This window comes from Xiphophorus hellerii, chromosome 11 (genome assembly GCF_003331165.1).
Source record: "Xiphophorus hellerii strain 12219 chromosome 11, Xiphophorus_hellerii-4.1, whole genome shotgun sequence".
Taxonomy (NCBI): domain Eukaryota; kingdom Metazoa; phylum Chordata; class Actinopteri; order Cyprinodontiformes; family Poeciliidae; genus Xiphophorus; species Xiphophorus hellerii.
The window spans coordinates 19,123,535-19,140,707 of record NC_045682.1 but is presented as its reverse complement, the minus strand read 5'-3'; the positions used below and the strand labels follow the sequence as shown (position 1 = coordinate 19,140,707).

Sequence of the window (17,173 nt, the reverse complement as noted above, 5' to 3'; positions counted from 1 at the left end):
GGTGCTCTCGGCACAGCGCCTGCGCAGCCGAGTTACGCAGAGGACGTCTTTTTTCAGCCAAGTTGACGTACAGTGCGTGAATGCGGTAGTAGAGCGCAGCGGAGTTCTGACTGTAGGTTGACGTTACAGAGGTCTGTGTACGGACCCCGGTAAAGCACGGCCGCTTCAAAACCGACACCAAGGGGGGCCGTGGGGATTTTTAGGGGGAACCCAAGGTGGGTCAGACGAACATGGGGAACGCAGAGAGTGGCTGTGGTGGAGGGAGCGGCGACGAGGAGGACATGGAGACGGAGAGTCCCGGTTTCGCGGAAGACAACCTGGCCTCTGCGGCCATTGGCGGTGCTGTCGGAGGCAACGGAGGCACCGGGTCTGGGCGAAGCGGAAGGGGATCGAATAACCCACCCGCGGCCACCGAGGGACCACCTAGCCCCGAGTTCCTTTTGGAGCAAGTGAAACTAAGAGAAGCGGCTGCCCGTGTCAGCGACTCGGGGGTCACCATTCACGAGTCCGTCCTGTCCGGTAACGAGGGCGTCCTGATACGGTGGCTGGAGGACCGGTTGAACCGCGGCGAGGAGTCCGTCAATGTGGAACAGTTCTGCGAAATGTTGGAGAGCAGAGATGCTCCCAGAAATGAATGTGAAGAGGTATATACGTTTTTGAAAGCGAAAAAAACAACACAACAACAACAGAAAGAAAACATTGCTGTCATTTGTGACATGACATGCATATCAGGTGTTTTGACACTTTTTGACCCAGGTATGAGAAGTGAACTGCTGATAGCGGCACCGCGCCCATCCATAGTGACTAATCAGCTCCTCTGATTGTAGGAAGAGGAGCATAAATCAAGTCATGTAGTTTGAAGAGTGTTCACTGAACAGCTGTGATGTTGTTACTTTTACTTGTCAGGGTTATTGTCTCAGTTGTTTTCAGTGCTGGTCTCTTTGTTGCTGCCTTGTTGTGCGGTGACAGCCAGGTGTTGTGCGATAAGTTTGTGCCTCAGTCTGCATATTTGACTCTGTGTGGGCAGACAATGACTATCTTTCATGTGTTAAAAGTAGTGAGGTGCACTGATCCCTTCAGGCACAACACACAAACACATCGCTGCTATCTGCTTCCCTTCAATGTGTATTGCACATAGCTACACTTTAAAGAAGTACTTTAATCCATTATGCATGTAGAGGTAATTTAGTTGTGAGTTCTAGGAGTTGTATTTGCATGCGTTTGTTGTGTGTTGTGATGGGATTGATTGTGTCCGAGTGTAAGGGTGTGTCGCCTTCTGTTTCCCTGATCGCAGGCTTTTGGACAGTTTGATGCAGAGGGGGATGGAGTGGTGGACATAGAGAGCATGCTGATTGCTCTGAAGAACTCCAACGGAGCTAATTTACAGGGAGAATTGAGTCATGTGATAAGACAACTCCAAGCGTGCTCCCTCACACCAGGTAAGATTAGAAATTTGTTTACACACACACATGCATACACCAACTATGTTCTTCATTACAGCCCTAAAATTCTGTGTATTTTGTTAGGGTTTCATGTGCTACATGTGAAGTTGAGGGAAACTGATGTCTGTTTTAATATACTGAAAAGTGTGGCATGCTTTTGTATTTGTATTTTGTACCCTTAAAGACGCCATTGCCACCAGCTACTTTCAAAGTTCACCTGTCAAGTACCAGACATGTAACTCGAGCCAAGTCGAGTTACATGACTTGACTCGTAAAAATGGTCAGATACTTTTGACTTGACTTGGTCTTTTACACCAATGGCTCGGGACTTGAATTAGACTCAAAAAGGCTTGATATGTTACCCAAAATCTTAAAGTTTAAAACAGTTATCCAAAAAAAGATTTTGGCACAACTCCCAAGACTTGACTCTCATCCTAAATTGGCTGGCTGGGAATTTTGGATATTATTCAGAGAAGCAGCCATGAGCCCCAGGGTGATGCTGTAGGAGCTGCTGCAGATTGGAGAATGTGTTGGAAAAAGCACTGAAAGGTTCAGTTTAAAGTTTGACTCAAGCTCACAAGGGAACAGAGCAATCACGTGGAAGTAGCTGGTTAAATGAGAGAACAATTGAACATTTTTCATACATGCAAAAGTAACACGGCACATCACCCTGAACGCACCACCTTGGCTGTAAAAACATGGTGGTGGCATCATCATGCTGTGGCGACTCAATAGGAACAGGGAAACTAGTCAGAGTTTATGGCAGGTGCAGATAGTTACAGGACAACGCTGAAAGAAAGCATGTTGGAGGCTGCAAAAGGGTTGCGAGCTTTCAGCTAGACAACAACCTCAAACCCACAGCCAGGGATCCCATTTAAGGATTTAAATCAAAACTTATTAATTTGTTGAAATGGTCCAGTCAAAGTCCAGAACTAAATCTTATTCAGAACCTGAAGCAAGACTTGAAAGTTGCTCTTCAGAGATGCTCTCCCTCCAGTCTGGATTAATTTGAGCTATTTAGGTAATGTAGTGTAGCAGAAGATCTTAAACTAACTATAACATAACACAGTTTAAGAGGGAATTAAAACATAGAATGATTGAAAACTATAAAAGTATTTAAATATTTGAAACTGTCATGATTGTATATTTTTTGTTTCTTTTTTTCTTCTCTTGTTTGGATTTAACAGTTGATTATGTGTATTCTGTTAATATTTGCTACACTAAATCAGTGAATTTCTTTACATGTGTGGACACCATTTGCATGTAGTCAGACTGTTGTTTAATTGTTTTGGGGTTTCATGTGTGTTTTGTTTTTATTTCCTGTCCCTACAGGTTTCGTCGACATCTTCTCAAAGAGCAAAGACAGATTAGGAGCTCACGCCTCTAAGATCCTTAAGTTCCTCCACAGGAATCGTATTCCCAGCAGTGCCATCCCTTTCCCGATTTTAGAGGGCTACAACAGCATCTGTACCATGAGGTCCAGCGTGGTTCAAGACTTCTTGGAATTTCTCCTGCAGAAGGAGAAAGGTGAGTAACAGAGGAAGGTGGTGTAAGAATTAGAGATGGGATGCAGCTTTACTTCCTGGATGTTGTGCAGAAATAGTCCTGACTGGAGTTGCTTCCTTTCAGATTTAGATATCCAGTACAGAGCAGAGCTGGACCGCGACCCAGACGTAGATAAAGTCAAGGTAGTCACACAGTGCTACAGCACGATAGAAGCGTCCTCCAACGTCTCCGAGATCTACAAGATGACAAACGGGGAAACGTCGTCTTTCTGGCAGTCGGACGGGAGCGCCCGCTCACACTGGATCAGGTAAAAAGTGCGACTCCGACTCTGTGGTCCTGAAACCGTCCAGTCGTGACTCTTATAAGTTTTCTTTTGTTGTTGTTGTGTTTTTTTTTTCTTGCACTCTGTTCCCAGACTGAAGCTGAAACCAGATGTGGTTCTGAGACGTCTGGCCATCGCCGTGGCTTCCAACGACCACAGCTACATGCCTCAGCTAGTCTCGGTGTCTGTGGGGAAGACGCGGCTTTCCCTGCAGGAGATCAGAGACATCCGCATCCCCAGCAACGTCACAGGCTACGTGGCTCTGCTGGAGAACGCCAACATCACCCATCCCTGTGAGAGCCCGTCTGTCTGCCTTATTTATTCTCCGTTCAAAAAAAATGAGGGTTGAACCGATATGAACCCTTCAGCTAATATCCGATATTTATATTGCTGTTTAACCGAGCTCCGATATTTACAGATAAAATGCATATTTCTTTCAACACTTTTTTAAAAAAAAGCAAAGCTACTATTGAGCTACTTCGACAATAATATATAGTAATAGCTATAAAATTCAAAACTATATAAATATTTTACTCCATTTCATAAGAAACTAATTTCTATTCTTGGTTAATCACATAAAAAAAACAAATAAAATACACAGAACAGTTTATTTGTAATGTGAAAACATCCCAGGGGCTTGAATATTTTTGCAAAACGCTGTACGTGACTTGATAACAATCGAGGAAAAGAAGCATGCAGATGTCAGCACAGAACACAGTAATAAACTTGAACTATGCATTTACTTCCTTTGCATAGTTTAAATTGTACTGCATGCTTATTACCCTGCAAAGAGCTGAGGGCTGAGTAAGACGAGCGAAACTGACGCTCAGGGTGTTCTGCAACCTAAACCTGTTTGCAGATGGGCTTTACGTGAAATAAAAATTGTTTTGGAGCATTTATTATGGAAGAATGACTGAGCTGTTGTGATTATTAGAATTTGAAATGGCACGTTTCTATTGAAAGTATAGCTGGAAAAAGGTCAGGGGTCAGCAACCTTTACAGTCCAAAGAGATATACTTCATAAGACTTATCTAGTGCTGCAAGAAACTTTAGAAAAGAATGGATTCTAGTTATAAATACCTATTCTAGAAAATGTGCTTTTGTAGTTGTATCGAAGAATGACAATTTTACTTCTATTTTTAGAAGTGACCTTACAAAAAAAAATTTGTTACATTTTTGTAGAAACAAAAACTCTAATGTTGTAATCTTTCCCTGAGAAATAAGAGTTGTAGTGGTTGTTTTATTTATCATGTTGCATGCAGTTTCTTTTCTTAAGTATTAAAATTGGAAATATGATGCTATGACTACATGATGTGTAAAATTTGCTTTATTGGGAACCAGTTAATATAAAATAAAAAAATATACTTAAAAATGAATCAAGAACTTATTTTGGGATCTAATTGCCAAATCAAAATGAATGAATTATGCAAATATTGACTAATTTCTGGCTTTTTGGTGTGGACATTCTATTCAGATATATTCATAAAAAACTGAAACTGCAAAATTTAGCTTTTTTGTTAGCTCTGTTTTCAAAATTGTTCCTCAGTTCTTCTTTATTTTAAGTTATAAAGAGACTCTGTGAAGAGCTTAAGAGTCACAATTTTCTCTGGAGATGCAAGCAGCAGATCCCTGGATTAGATTATTAGGTGTTAGTTGAAGGGGATTTTTAATTTTTGTTCACACGTTCCGTCACTCAGCTAACCGCGTTTCTTCCTGAACAATTCCCAGACGTCCAAATAAACATCAAGCGATGCCTGAGCGACGGATGCGACACGCGCATTCATGGACTGAAGACACTGGGTTATCAGATCACCAAGAGTAAAGAGGTGTCCGTCTCGGACGCTTCGGCCATCTGGTACCTGTCTCTGCTCACGTCCTTGGTCACCGCGTCGATGGAGACGAACCCAGCTCTGGCTCACACCGTCCTCCAAAGCACACAGTAAGATGCAGAGATGTAAAAATAAAAAAAACGTGTTTGTAAAAGCATGTTAATTCAGGTTGTTGTCACTGTTCTTTTTTCTCCAGGAAAGCCTTACAGCACATGCCGCCGCTGTCGCTAACACCATCGTCCACAGAGTTCCCCAAGTTCTTCTCCCTAAACATCCTGGAGGAAGTGGACGGCTTTCTCCTCAGGATTGCAAAGTAAGCTGCTGTTTCTTTTTTTATTTTTTAAATGTTCATCTCTGCAACTTCTTCAGCTGCAGTGTGATCACTGTATTGATGCCACTTTGGGTTTTGTTTTTTTCAGCTGTTGTGTGAGCCCTGATGCAGAAATGACTCTCTTGGCCTTTGCCCTGGCCAGAGGCAGTGTGGCTAAAATACTCCAGGCCTTGTCCTCCATCAGTGATTGTCTACAGACCAAGTACAAGGCCTCCTCCCTCATCGTCTCCATGGCGTCTGTTAGGCTGCGATTGCTTTATCGTAACGGTAATTTGGCTTATCCTTCACCTTTCTGATTTGCATGTTATTCCTTATTAGGGTGACCATTCAGCCTTAAAAAGTCTTAGATTTATGTATCTAAAATTAAAGCATTGCAATGTCTTCATTTAATTAAAAACATTTCTTAAATTTTGTAGAGGTAGAATTATTTAATCTCGTGTATTTTATGTATTCTTCTTTTCTGCTGTGTTTGTGTCTTTACTAGGCTAAATAAAAAGAAACACACAAAACATACAAATTAAAAAAAAACAATAGAAATTAAAATTCTGAAATACTTTATTGAACCCAAAGGGAAACTAAGTAAGGCGACGGTCAAAAGCCTGTGTTATTCTTGTGATCCCATGCTACTATAAAGCAAATGCTTTTCATCCTTTTTTAAACTAATTATTCAAGAGCCAATAAAAAGACACCACCAGCTTAGACAACATCTAATTCCAGATGTTTGTCTTATTCAAAAAGCAGAGTAACAACTGTTACTCACAGAAACAATTCAAGTAACAAAAAACCCCAAAACATTTTCCATTAAGTTTCAATTAATTATATGGCTCATAAAACAGGTCTTCAATTTCTGTATCTAAAATTAAACCTTAAAAAAACTCTAAGTTAGCTTTAAATTAGTCTTAAATGTTGTAGTGGCAGGACTATTTAATCTTGTATATTCTATGCGTTTTTCTTTTTGGTTATGTTTGTGTCTTTACTGGGCTTAATAAGAGGAGACACACAATAAACATACAGATTCAAAAAAACGGTAGCAGCCACTGCTAACTAGCTGCTAACATACCCCTTACTAGCTAGCTTTTTTGCTTCTATCGTGGGTAATTGTAAATTTATCACCAGTTGGCTGGACGACATTCGTCTTTGCTATTATCTCACTTCTGTTGCCGACCCGTGTGCACAAAAGCCTGTCACTACTACTATGTGAAACATAATTCCTTTTGAAAATTTCTGTCGTGATGCAGGTCTTAAATTTCATTCATAATGGTCTTAAAAAGGTCTTAAATTTGAGTGGGCGAAATCTGCAGAACTCCTTTGCATGTGTATCTTCTGAAGGGACGATGGCATTTATTTGAATCAAAACTGTGACTCCTTGCAGGAAAGCCTCTCCAGCTCCACCTGCAGGCCTGTGACGTCAAGAGCAAAGAGGAAAAGTCAGGACCGGAGAACATGCTCACAGAGTCTTCCACTGGAGATGGTACAGCAGAACTAAACTCAGTCTGGAAATGAAGGGCAGCAGGAACATGCACTCACATGTCAGTGGGGTGTTTGCTTTTTTGTCCCCCCTCCAGGTTTCCTCACAGAAAGCGGCAGGAAGAAAGCCAGCGTCATCCTGTCCACGGAGGACCAGAGCAACTTCCAGGTCACGCAGATGAAGATCAAAGTAAGACGGCACTGTTTCACATGTGTAATAAGAGAGCTGAAAACATTTCAATCAGTCAGTCATTTTATTCACTCGCTTTAGCAAATGTCCCCATTAATTCACAAACACGTTTTCTTATAGCACTTAATCTGTACGAGTGAAAAGGGAGCAGGAAGAAGAAAAAGTCTTGAATAAACCTGCGCCTTTCTCAATAATTAGAAAATAAATGTTCAATTAGCAATTTAAGTTGTAAACAATATATAATTCTCTTCATTGTTAACTTAATTGATTTAGGAGTCTGGAAGTAGATAATTTTTGAACTTCTCGTCCACACTGTTCCATAACTTTACTCCATGCACTAAAATACAACAGTTTTATAGCAGTACGCACAGTTTTACTTCTGAAATCTGACTCCTTCCTGCTATTCCTGTCACTTGAGTTTAAAAGAAATAACTTTTCTGAATTAATTGGTAAAAATCTCTTTCTTGTTTTAAACATAAATAATAGCATTTTAAAATGAACAAAATCCCCTAATGTCGAGGTATTTGATTGAAATATCACTTTTTTTTATAAAAGTGGGTGTTGATTTTTTTTATGATGGGTGTTGATTATTTTTGCACTGTTGTCGTTGTGATCAGGTGCGAAAAGGAGCGATCGGAGTTAAATGTGGCTTGGTGTTTGCGTACATGGAGGAGGAAACTTTTGATGCAGAGAAACATTTCAAGAGGTTCAAAAAGTACGACTCGTGGAACTACAAGGACTACAAAGAGTTTGTACAGGACAGGTGAGGATTTCTCCTCGTATTTTATTTTTCTTTTACAAAACTATTCACAACTATCTAAATTTTTCATATAACTAACACAAGTTTCAAATATTCTAAAGGAAATTGTATGTGAAAAGCTATTGCATAATTGTGAAGATGAAGTAAAATATGTGGTTTTCAGACTTATTTACAAGTAAATATTTGAAAAGTGTGGCGTGCTTTTATTTTTTAGCCCCATATTCTGACATAACTAAATAACACTTAATTAATCACACAGTCAACCTCTGTGTGAGTAGTAGTTGTTCACAATCAGTCCAAATGTTCATATTGATGCAGCCCTACTTTTCTTTTTCTTTTTTTATTTGTGAAATATATTTTGATAACTCTGCACCAGTACAACAACACTTAAATCCACCAATAGCTTTACAAGCTTCGTCAAACATGTAAAAAAACACAACTTTAATTTGTTCAGACAGTGCAAGTAGGAGTATAAAAGCCAGTGTAAAAAAAATAACGAAGAAACTGACAAAAATAAATGATTTGACTACCTTGGTTAAATACGTTAAAAAATAAACAGCAACAAATAGTTCATAAAGTTCAATCAGGAATTCTCAAAATAGATAGTGCAGCATGACATCACTCGGAGCCCCAAGCATAGAATTGGATTGAATAGAATTTGAATTGTCAATGAGCTCTTGGTTTGTTTTTTTTTAACCGGCCTCTCTTCGAAAGTTTTGAACGTTTTCTCCAGTTATGACTCTGACTGTGATTCGTCTTTTCCAGACTCAAAAACGTCAGTGACTTTGTCTTTCTGCTGTTTTTGACATTTTATACAATCTTTCAATTTTAGATCTTTCCTCCGCCAGAGAGGTTCTATTTAAATTATTTGTATGTACATGTATGTTATTAAATATCTCACTAAATGATTTAGTATATTTAAATGATTTATCAGGGAATATCCAGGCCTGGGTTTGGCTTGTGAAATTGAGTTCAGCTTTCTAGGAAATGTAGCTTAATCAAAGTTAATTCACGATTTAACAAAGAGTCAGTTGCTTTCCCAGAGGAACAGGATACTGTGGGTAGCTTTTTTTTTCCTTGAATAAATGAAATTATTGCTTGAAAGTCACGTTTTATGTGTACTCATGTCGTTTCTGTCCACTGTTCAACATTTCTTCATGATCTGAAACATGTGAGTGTGACGAAAAAATGCAAAAAGAGCATAAATCTGTAAGGAGGCAAACACTTTGTCACACCGCTGCATGTCCCTTAATGCCATAAGTGTCTTCATGGGAGGTCTGTGTGGTTTATTACCTTTAAATCTCTCTGTCACATTACCAGCAGCGGGAAGATTTCAGCGCAGAGTGAGGATGAGCCGATTGGCTGGTTTGAACTTGAAGAGGACTGGAATGATGTGGAGATCAAGCTGCAGCAGTGTCGCGTTGCTAAGGTGCCAGCCAGTCTGTTCGCTGATTCCATTTCAAACTTTTTATTTACTTTTTCTGTTTCCTCCCAACTTCTTTTAATTAATCCAATTTTTGCACTGGTTAGCATAGATTGGCTGTGTTATTCCTAAGCCTGTTGCAATAAGCACTTAATCAATGAATGATTGAATAATTTCCATTCTGATTAATAATATTTTGATTACAGATTTCATAATTCATTTAGCTTATGTGTGTTTTTATTTCCTTTTTATTGTGTTTGGTTGCTGTGTTTTATTTTGGATATTTAAAATATTTTCCAGTTCCAACTTTTATTAGTCTTTGACATGGTGAACTTACATTGTTCTTCCCCCACCATTATATTACTTGAAAATGGTGTCAAAACGATAATGTTATCGTTTACCACAATCATTCCTGGGACAATTTATCGTCCAGCAAAATTTGTTATCGTGACAGACTTGGTAGAATCAATATCTTATTGTTTTGTCTTCTCAGTTCCTGATGGTGAAGTTCCTCTGCACCAGGCAGGACTCGGCCGAGCGGCTAGGCGTGCAGAATCTCAGCTTCAGCGGCTACCTGTGTCCTGGTACGGAGAGGCTCGTCGACCTGGATGACCTCGGAGGACAGGGAGACGGCCTTGACCATAATGGAGTCACCGGCCTTTGTCTTCTCAATAAAACCCTTTTCTTCATACAGCAGCTCACACGAGACATGGTAACATACCACTGCCTGGTGGATTTAAGTTACATTTTTGGTACAATTGATCGTCACTGTATCATAAAGAGAGTATCCATCCTTTGGAAATCATTTTGTAGAGATGTGGAAATGAAAGCGGAAGGAGGTTTTCCTCGGAAAATGCTTGAAAGACTTCCAGGAAGCCTGGACGGCTATTGATCCGGACCACTTTAAAAGAAAGTCTGAGTCATTGTGGGAGAGACGAGTCATTCAGGGATGACTCAACACTTCTGAACAGCAATGTCTATTCATGGGAAATCTCCTCAATTTCCACAAAGAAACACTAAAAACAAATCCAAAGAGAAATATGTTTGTTTTATTATGGCTAAAGTAGCAGTTGATCAAACTGAAATGTGTGATTTCCCTTCCTCTGCGCTCATTTATTTGTTCATATTCAGTCTCTCTGCCCTCTAGTGGCTTTGAGGAGACATTGCAGACTTGTTTTATCAGATTGACTCAACTATGTTGTTTCTGCAGGATGCCTCACACTTCAAGCAGAAGTATCTTCTGGACTTCAGTGGTCTCAGCCTTAACCTTTTCTGGAACTTCTACAATAAACTCAGGGAGATGTGAGTAATCAGATTACCTCTGCTGCTTATTTACGACCCATAAACACATGAGGCGCTCCGATTTTGTGACGTTCTCACCTGCTGGCATGTCAGATGCCACTTTTAAGTTATCAGCCTTCATGCAATATTTATCAGACATGGCGCACGAGTTCAGCCCAGAGGATATTTTAAGAACTGTTTTAAAGAATGTCATTGCTTTTTAAGGAAAATCGCTTTTTCAGAAGCTTTTTAAGAAGAAAATGATCAAAGGCTTGACACTTAAGGCGGTGCAGGTAGCATCCCCTTATTTGTTCCCTTGAGAATTATAATCAACTAAGAAAAGCAACCTCTTCTAATGTTGAACTGAACTCAAAAGAATAGAGCAGGGCAGCAGAGTTGCATCTCTGATTAACGCAAATTTTAACAATCAAGTATTCTATTGGTTATTCTGATGACTAATCAAGTAATTGCTTAAAAAAGAATTTTCATTATAACCACTTAAGTTTATTTTATGCACTAATAACCATATAAAATAATAGTTAGTTTTTTTTTTATATAAAAAATATATTTTATTGCCTAAAATGCAATAACATAACATTCCTTTAGTGTAAATCTGCAGCTAAAAAATTCCTTCTAACATCAATATGTGAAAAGCTCAGCCCTTTTGCTTAACTTTACATCAAAATGTATGTATTTCATGTACAGTTTTGGCTTTATTGTTGCTCCAACTGTGTTCTTATTTCAGCGAATAATCGATTCATCACGATGAATCCGATTAATAGTTTCAGCCCGACACTGTTAGAATAAAAGTGTTGGGCTCTTTGTTGTTGGTAATCTCCGTGTTGCAGTGAGGGAGAGGAGGTGTTGAAAAGCAGAGTCCTCCTGCTTCAGTTGATGCAGAACTGTTTCCTCATGCTGCCCAACCCGACCGAGCTCCAGAACGCAGAGGAGAGTAAAAGACCACAAGAAAGTGCCTCTGCAGCACCAGCAGCAGCAGCAGCAGCAGGTCCACACTCATCCAGCAGTGGAGATTCTCAGAGTATCTCTGCTAAGGCTGTGTTGGAGCTCTATACTCACCTCTGCCACAGTAAGAACAAGAGTCAAAGTCATGCAGGGCAGCACGAGGGGTCACTTGGGTCGGCGTTTGACAGCCATGACTCTTGTGTTTCAGTTGTGGATGGTCCAGAAGGAGAGACTGTAATGAAAACCATTTTGCACAAGGAAGCGGTCAAGGCCATTCTGAATGGAGCTGCTGTTTTCTTCCCTGATAAACTCAACAGGCGGGACAAGCTCTTCCACATGATGGTGAGTTTCACAGTTTTTCCGTCTTAATACAGCTAAAATTGGAATCTAAAAAAAATCCTGCTCGTTTCTTTTAACTGTTTTTTAGAAGAAATTAAACCAGTTTATACCTATTTATTTATTACTGATTGGTATTTGTGTAGGAAGTTTAGTAATCTGAATCTGTTGTTTTTACAGAAAAATATCACTGAAGATGATCAGCCAGAGTCGGTGAAGGTGACGTTCGAATCTCTTTGTAATTATTTCAGGTAAGAACACATATCCAGACACACCTGTATGTATTTTACACATACATGAGATGATAACCGTATATCAGTAAAAGGTGTTCTGTCTTTGCACAGTAACCAGGATCCAAGCGGCCTTCTCCTGCTTCCCCCCAAAGGAGCTCCCTCAGACTTCGACATCAGCCCCATACTGGTAGTCATGGAAACGCTGCTACTCGTCGCATCAAAAGAGGTGAGTTCAGACTTTCATTATTTATTCGAATGTTGTACTACGTCTGCTGGAGCATCAAATCGAACGTTCCTTATGAACATTTGGTCTTTCAGTGTGAGGTGATGATGGTGGACGGGAAGACCGGAGCCAGCAGGAAGGTGTTGCTGTCTCTGTTCTGGGCTCTGCAGGGCAGCCTGCTTTCTTGGTGCTACCTGCAGCTCAAAGGTGGAACTTCCACACCCACCGCATGTGATCTGGCCAGAGACATCCTTCTAACATGTGAGCCATTTTAACGTGGTTGCATTTTTGAAACGGGACGGCTTTATTTCATTTTCAGTACAATGCTGTACAAACGTATTCATAGAGGAACAATATTGAGCACTGTTTGTTTCAAGGGTGTGAAGTAAGGTGTCTGCACATCCTTAATAAGTCTTAAATTCATGTATCTCAAATTAAGGCCTTAAAATGTCTAAAATTTGTTTAAAAGATGTCTAAAGTTAATCTCATGAGTATAATTTCTTCCTTAATTGTTGTCCATATGTATGTGTTCTTGCGTATATATGTATATATAGACATAGGCGATTTATTTATTTTTTGTACATTTCTGTCATGATAAAAGTCTTAAATTTCATTCATAAAGGTCTTGAAAGGTCTTATGGTGGGTTCACACCAAACGCGTTTAGAGCGTCTGGTTTACATTCAAAGTCTATGGGGACGCCCGTCAAAAGCCCGTTGTGGGGGGTTTTGCGCGTGTAGCATAGCATGATTTGAAGCGTTTGGAGCGTTTGACGCATCAAGTGTGTCTGACAAATGGGAACGGCAACTGAAAACAACGGCTAGAGCGAGTTTTGATGCGTTTGATGCGCCCTTGACGTGCCTCCACATAGTCTTTGAATGTAAACCAGACACGCCTGACACATGAAGTGCTAGGTGTTAAGCAAAATGCGTCAAGCGTCTGCATTCACAGTGCACACGCGTCGAACTTGAAGCGTTACACGCATTTGGTGCGAACGCACCATTACCTTTGAGTTGCTGGAACCTGCAGAAACCCTGAATATGACCGAAGATGTTCATCAGTCCTCTCATGAACATGTTCCTCCAGATGTGGATCAGTTCTTGGGAAGCATCAAGGCAGTGCTGGGCTCCCTGCTCGAGAGATTCACCAGCAGCGAAATTAACAACAAACTGGGCAGCTCCATTCTGGCCACCATCTTCAGACAGCTGGTAACGCGTACTTTCTCCCGTGAATTTTAATTACTCTCATACACAGGGGCAGTGTTGATGTTTTACTGAAGCACTTAACTAACATTTGTTCGTCTCCTGCAAGATGATTTTCCTCTTGGAGTTGTGTTCGTTGGACATTCCCCACAGCGTGCTGCTGAAGAGCTTCTCCTCGTTAGTTGAGCTCCTCAAAAGACTGTCAAGCGACACAGGAGACATCTTCTCTAAGGTGAGTCTGTCATATGCAAAATATAGCTGGAAGCGCATCTTACATTTAGTTGTGATGTTGTTAAGCCGACTCTAGCTGAATTTTATTGTCGTTATAACGACTGAAGGTGGATCAAGAGAGCTCCCACCAGCCTCAGAAACCAGTGGTGCTCAGGACGTGGAACATGGAGTCTCCTCACAACTACGAGAACAGCCAACACGAGACCACCGTCTTCGCTTGTCCCGGCGCGACCTCCTTCGAGGTGGAGTTTGACGAACGCTGCGAGACGGAGAAGAGGTCGCCGGTGCACTGCAACATCTTCCCTCACATCTGTTTGGGGAAACTCTTAATGAAAGCATCTCACTCAGCGTTTCCACTTGATCCTCACAGATACGACTATCTAGAATTCACCGACTCCAGAGGTGGGAAGGTGCGCTACGATATGAAGGTTGGGAGTGAGAAATGGCCAAAGGTAAGTGAGCCAAAGCCGAGTAACTATCAGAATGGAAAGCTGTTGTCACTTCATCCCGCAACGTGTCTGTCTCTCCGCTCCTACAGAAGGTGACGTTTGACGCTGGACCCCAGCTGCAGTTCCTGTTCCACTCTGACAGCAGCAATAACGAGTGGGGATACAAGTTCACGGTGACGGCGCTGGGTCTGCCAGACATTACCATTTCCTGGATGTCGGACCAGCAGTTATTGGTGGCCCGCCTCATGGGTCGCCTTGCATCCAGAACCCTGGCACTAAAATCTCCTTACGGTGAGTTTTAAAACTCCAACAGGAAGATCACAGTTGCTTTGTTTCGATTGTTGTTATTCTGACTTTCAAGTGTAAATCAGAACAGTTTACATTTGTGTATTCTGTTCTTCTTCTATAGAGATCCGCAGCGTGAAGGAGCTTCCGCCAGGAAAAATGTCTCACATTCAGGCTTCCCCTTTATGGAAGCCCATCCTGCGACACGGTTTGAGTGAAACACGTGAGGCAAATCCCACTAAAAAAGCCCCCAACCAGGTAGGGGGTTAGTCTGCTTCAACTGTGGGCGGCTGTGGCCGTGTGGGTAGAGTGGTCGTTTTGCGATCGGAAGGTTGTAGGTTCGATTCCAGCTTCCTCCTGCCACATGTTGATGTGCCTCTGAGCAAGGCGCTTAACCCCAAATTACCTAACAAACTGCATATCGGTGTATAAATGTGCGTGCGTTTGTGAGTGCGAATGGGTGAATGTGACTCTAGTGTAAAGCACTATGAGTGGTCAAAATGACTGGAAAAGAGCTATATAAGTTCAGTTCATTTTACCATTTAAGTGTGCTTTCCGACAGTGTTTAATGCTTGCTTCACTTTAAATAACACATAGAATCTCTTGTATGTATTGTACCCTTAATATTAGACATAAACCCCTCAAACTTTCATCGATCTTCCATGATTGATTAGAGTTGTTGAGCCATCCTACATGATAGAAATTACCGTTCTCTTTTATTTGTTCCCGCAATTTGTAGACAGACGCATCAACTTTGGCCGAGATCTTGGTCTTCCTTGAGGACTTTGCACGGTGGAACCCTTCACAGGAACCATCGGAGCATAAAGCAGAACTAATGCGGACCCTGGTGCAGGCTTGCAGAAAGCACCCCCTGAGCAATGAGATCGTTGCCGGGCCAAAGACGGACCAAGCTGTGAACGCCATCTGGGCAGCCATGGTGTACCACACCCCGGCCCTCAACCAAGCTCTGAAGGCATATGGTAAAGTTAGCTCTGATTGGCTGTCAGGTTTCCTAGTTGTTGTTAAATCTAGCTGATGTGTCGGTCCTTTGTGTCTCCAGTTAATCAGGACTGCAAATCCTTTCTGAGTGAAGATTTTGTGCAAGTTTACCTCCTGGCAGACAGCATCAGAACATGGATGGTGAGTTTTCCTCCCATGATTTATGTCTGTATCAAATCACTGCTCCTGATTGCATTTTTTCTCTCTCAGTTGGAGATGAAGCAGAGATACCTTGTTGGCAAAATGAACATTTATGATGATAAAGAAGGGAGTCCAGAGGAAGTTACCATGGATTCTCTGGGTAAGGAATCCAGATAATCTCATTCCGAACTTCCGCATCTTGGAGAGAGTTCGCTCATCGTCGCCACTGTCTTTTTCCCAGCTGAGACGTGCATCGAGAAGAGCCTCCTGCTGTTTCGTTTTCCTCCGTGTGGAAAGTCATGTCTGGGTGCTGGGGACTCAAAAACTCCTCTGCTCCGCTCAAGCTCGATCTCAGAAGGAGACTTCCAGCCCGCCTCCCCACAGCCGGGATTACCCAGTGAGGCCGTGGATGGCAGGCTTGGACAGAGTCAGCCGTCTGCCTCTCTGCCCCCAAACCCCTCATCCTCCGAGCAGAGCAGGCGGGGCCACAAGGACCCCGCGGAGAGTCTCCCCGCCCACCCAGCGGGTGGGGAGCCAGCCTCTCCCTCCACGTTCCCCCGTAAAGCTCCGTTCAGCCGCTCACGCCTTCGCCTCCTGTCCTTTCGTTCCGTGGAGGAATCCCACATGACCCCCTCTGTCAAGGAGTGCTACCCAATACTCAAACACATCCTGAACTTTATGAAGGACCAGGCTCTCACCACAGCAAGGTACACCGTTAACGCCAGATTGTTCTGTAAAGTCCATAAAAGTTACTTTAGATATAAGTTTTTACACCATAGCCACTTTTTCTAATCATTTCTAGCTTTTTGTTATAGATCGCTACTAATCAGTGAAAAATGAATCAGGTTTATCAAGCATGCTTAGTGATTGTACCGATGGTGAATATGTGTAGTAAAATTTGACCTGGAATGTAAACAGATTAGTAACTACAGAATCTAAAATTATTCCATTCCATTATTTGTATGTATTTGTTACTAAACGTTCCCGATACCAATTAGGGAGGTTAAAGTTGATCCACTACTTTTATGTCCCCATTTTGAAAGTTGTTCGGTAGCCAGCAGCCTCTAAGAAGTAATGCAGGATTACGAGTTTATTGTCACTGTATATTTGTTAGTGGGTCTGAAACGATTAGTCAGATGAATCGGTTATTGTCAACTAATTTAGTAATCAATTAATAATTAACTGGAGCTTACAGACTCAAAAATGTAATTTGGTAAAAAAAACAACAAAAAAAAACAACATGCTCAGAGAAGTAGTTAAGCCAGAACTGTACAAAAATATAAACATTTTGCACTAAAGAAGAAAAACAAACTTTCTTTGTAAACATGCACTGCCCAGAATTCCTTAAGTAGCTTAATTTTAGCTTCACCTGGTCCAAATCCTCTAAAAAATATATTTAAAAAAATCTCTTCTTAAGCACCTGTTGCTCTCCAATTATTCATTGGTTAACTCTAAAAGATAGTCAATATTTTAGCCCTTCACTGTATCGGTGTTTAGTCAAGCAGAAAGGGCTGAGCTTTTCACGTGTTGGTGTTAGAAGTTGTTTTTTTTCCCCTACAGGT

General features: G+C 41.3%; 1 protein-coding gene across 3 annotated transcripts in view; it reads left to right on the top strand.

Moving 5' to 3' along the window:
- Positions 1–73: 73 nt before the first annotated feature.
- zzef1 (zinc finger, ZZ-type with EF hand domain 1) overlaps positions 74–17,173 on the top strand; it is a 36,367-nt gene continuing 19,267 nt past the window's right edge. For 2 of the 3 annotated variants that reach the window (XM_032576758.1, XM_032576756.1), the window contains exons 1-29: positions 74–644; positions 1,295–1,439; positions 2,775–2,969; positions 3,072–3,255; positions 3,364–3,563; positions 4,999–5,209; positions 5,296–5,412; positions 5,519–5,697; positions 6,803–6,901; positions 6,996–7,087; positions 7,705–7,850; positions 9,168–9,276; positions 9,764–9,982; positions 10,481–10,572; positions 11,400–11,638; positions 11,723–11,856; positions 12,031–12,101; positions 12,195–12,309; positions 12,402–12,567; positions 13,391–13,512; positions 13,616–13,738; positions 13,845–14,014; positions 14,108–14,189; positions 14,276–14,477; positions 14,596–14,729; positions 15,211–15,451; positions 15,532–15,611; positions 15,681–15,771; positions 15,853–16,318. In XM_032576758.1, the coding sequence (XP_032432649.1) occupies positions 231–644; positions 1,295–1,439; positions 2,775–2,969; positions 3,072–3,255; positions 3,364–3,563; positions 4,999–5,209; positions 5,296–5,412; positions 5,519–5,697; positions 6,803–6,901; positions 6,996–7,087; positions 7,705–7,850; positions 9,168–9,276; positions 9,764–9,982; positions 10,481–10,572; positions 11,400–11,638; positions 11,723–11,856; positions 12,031–12,101; positions 12,195–12,309; positions 12,402–12,567; positions 13,391–13,512; positions 13,616–13,738; positions 13,845–14,014; positions 14,108–14,189; positions 14,276–14,477; positions 14,596–14,729; positions 15,211–15,451; positions 15,532–15,611; positions 15,681–15,771; positions 15,853–16,318 (4,838 nt within the window). In that variant the 5' untranslated portion in view covers positions 74–230. The remainder of the gene's footprint in view (positions 645–1,294; positions 1,440–2,774; positions 2,970–3,071; positions 3,256–3,363; positions 3,564–4,998; positions 5,210–5,295; positions 5,413–5,518; positions 5,698–6,802; positions 6,902–6,995; positions 7,088–7,704; positions 7,851–9,167; positions 9,277–9,763; positions 9,983–10,480; positions 10,573–11,399; positions 11,639–11,722; positions 11,857–12,030; positions 12,102–12,194; positions 12,310–12,401; positions 12,568–13,390; positions 13,513–13,615; positions 13,739–13,844; positions 14,015–14,107; positions 14,190–14,275; positions 14,478–14,595; positions 14,730–15,210; positions 15,452–15,531; positions 15,612–15,680; positions 15,772–15,852; positions 16,319–17,173) is intronic. The other variant, XM_032576757.1, reaches the window with a different exon arrangement.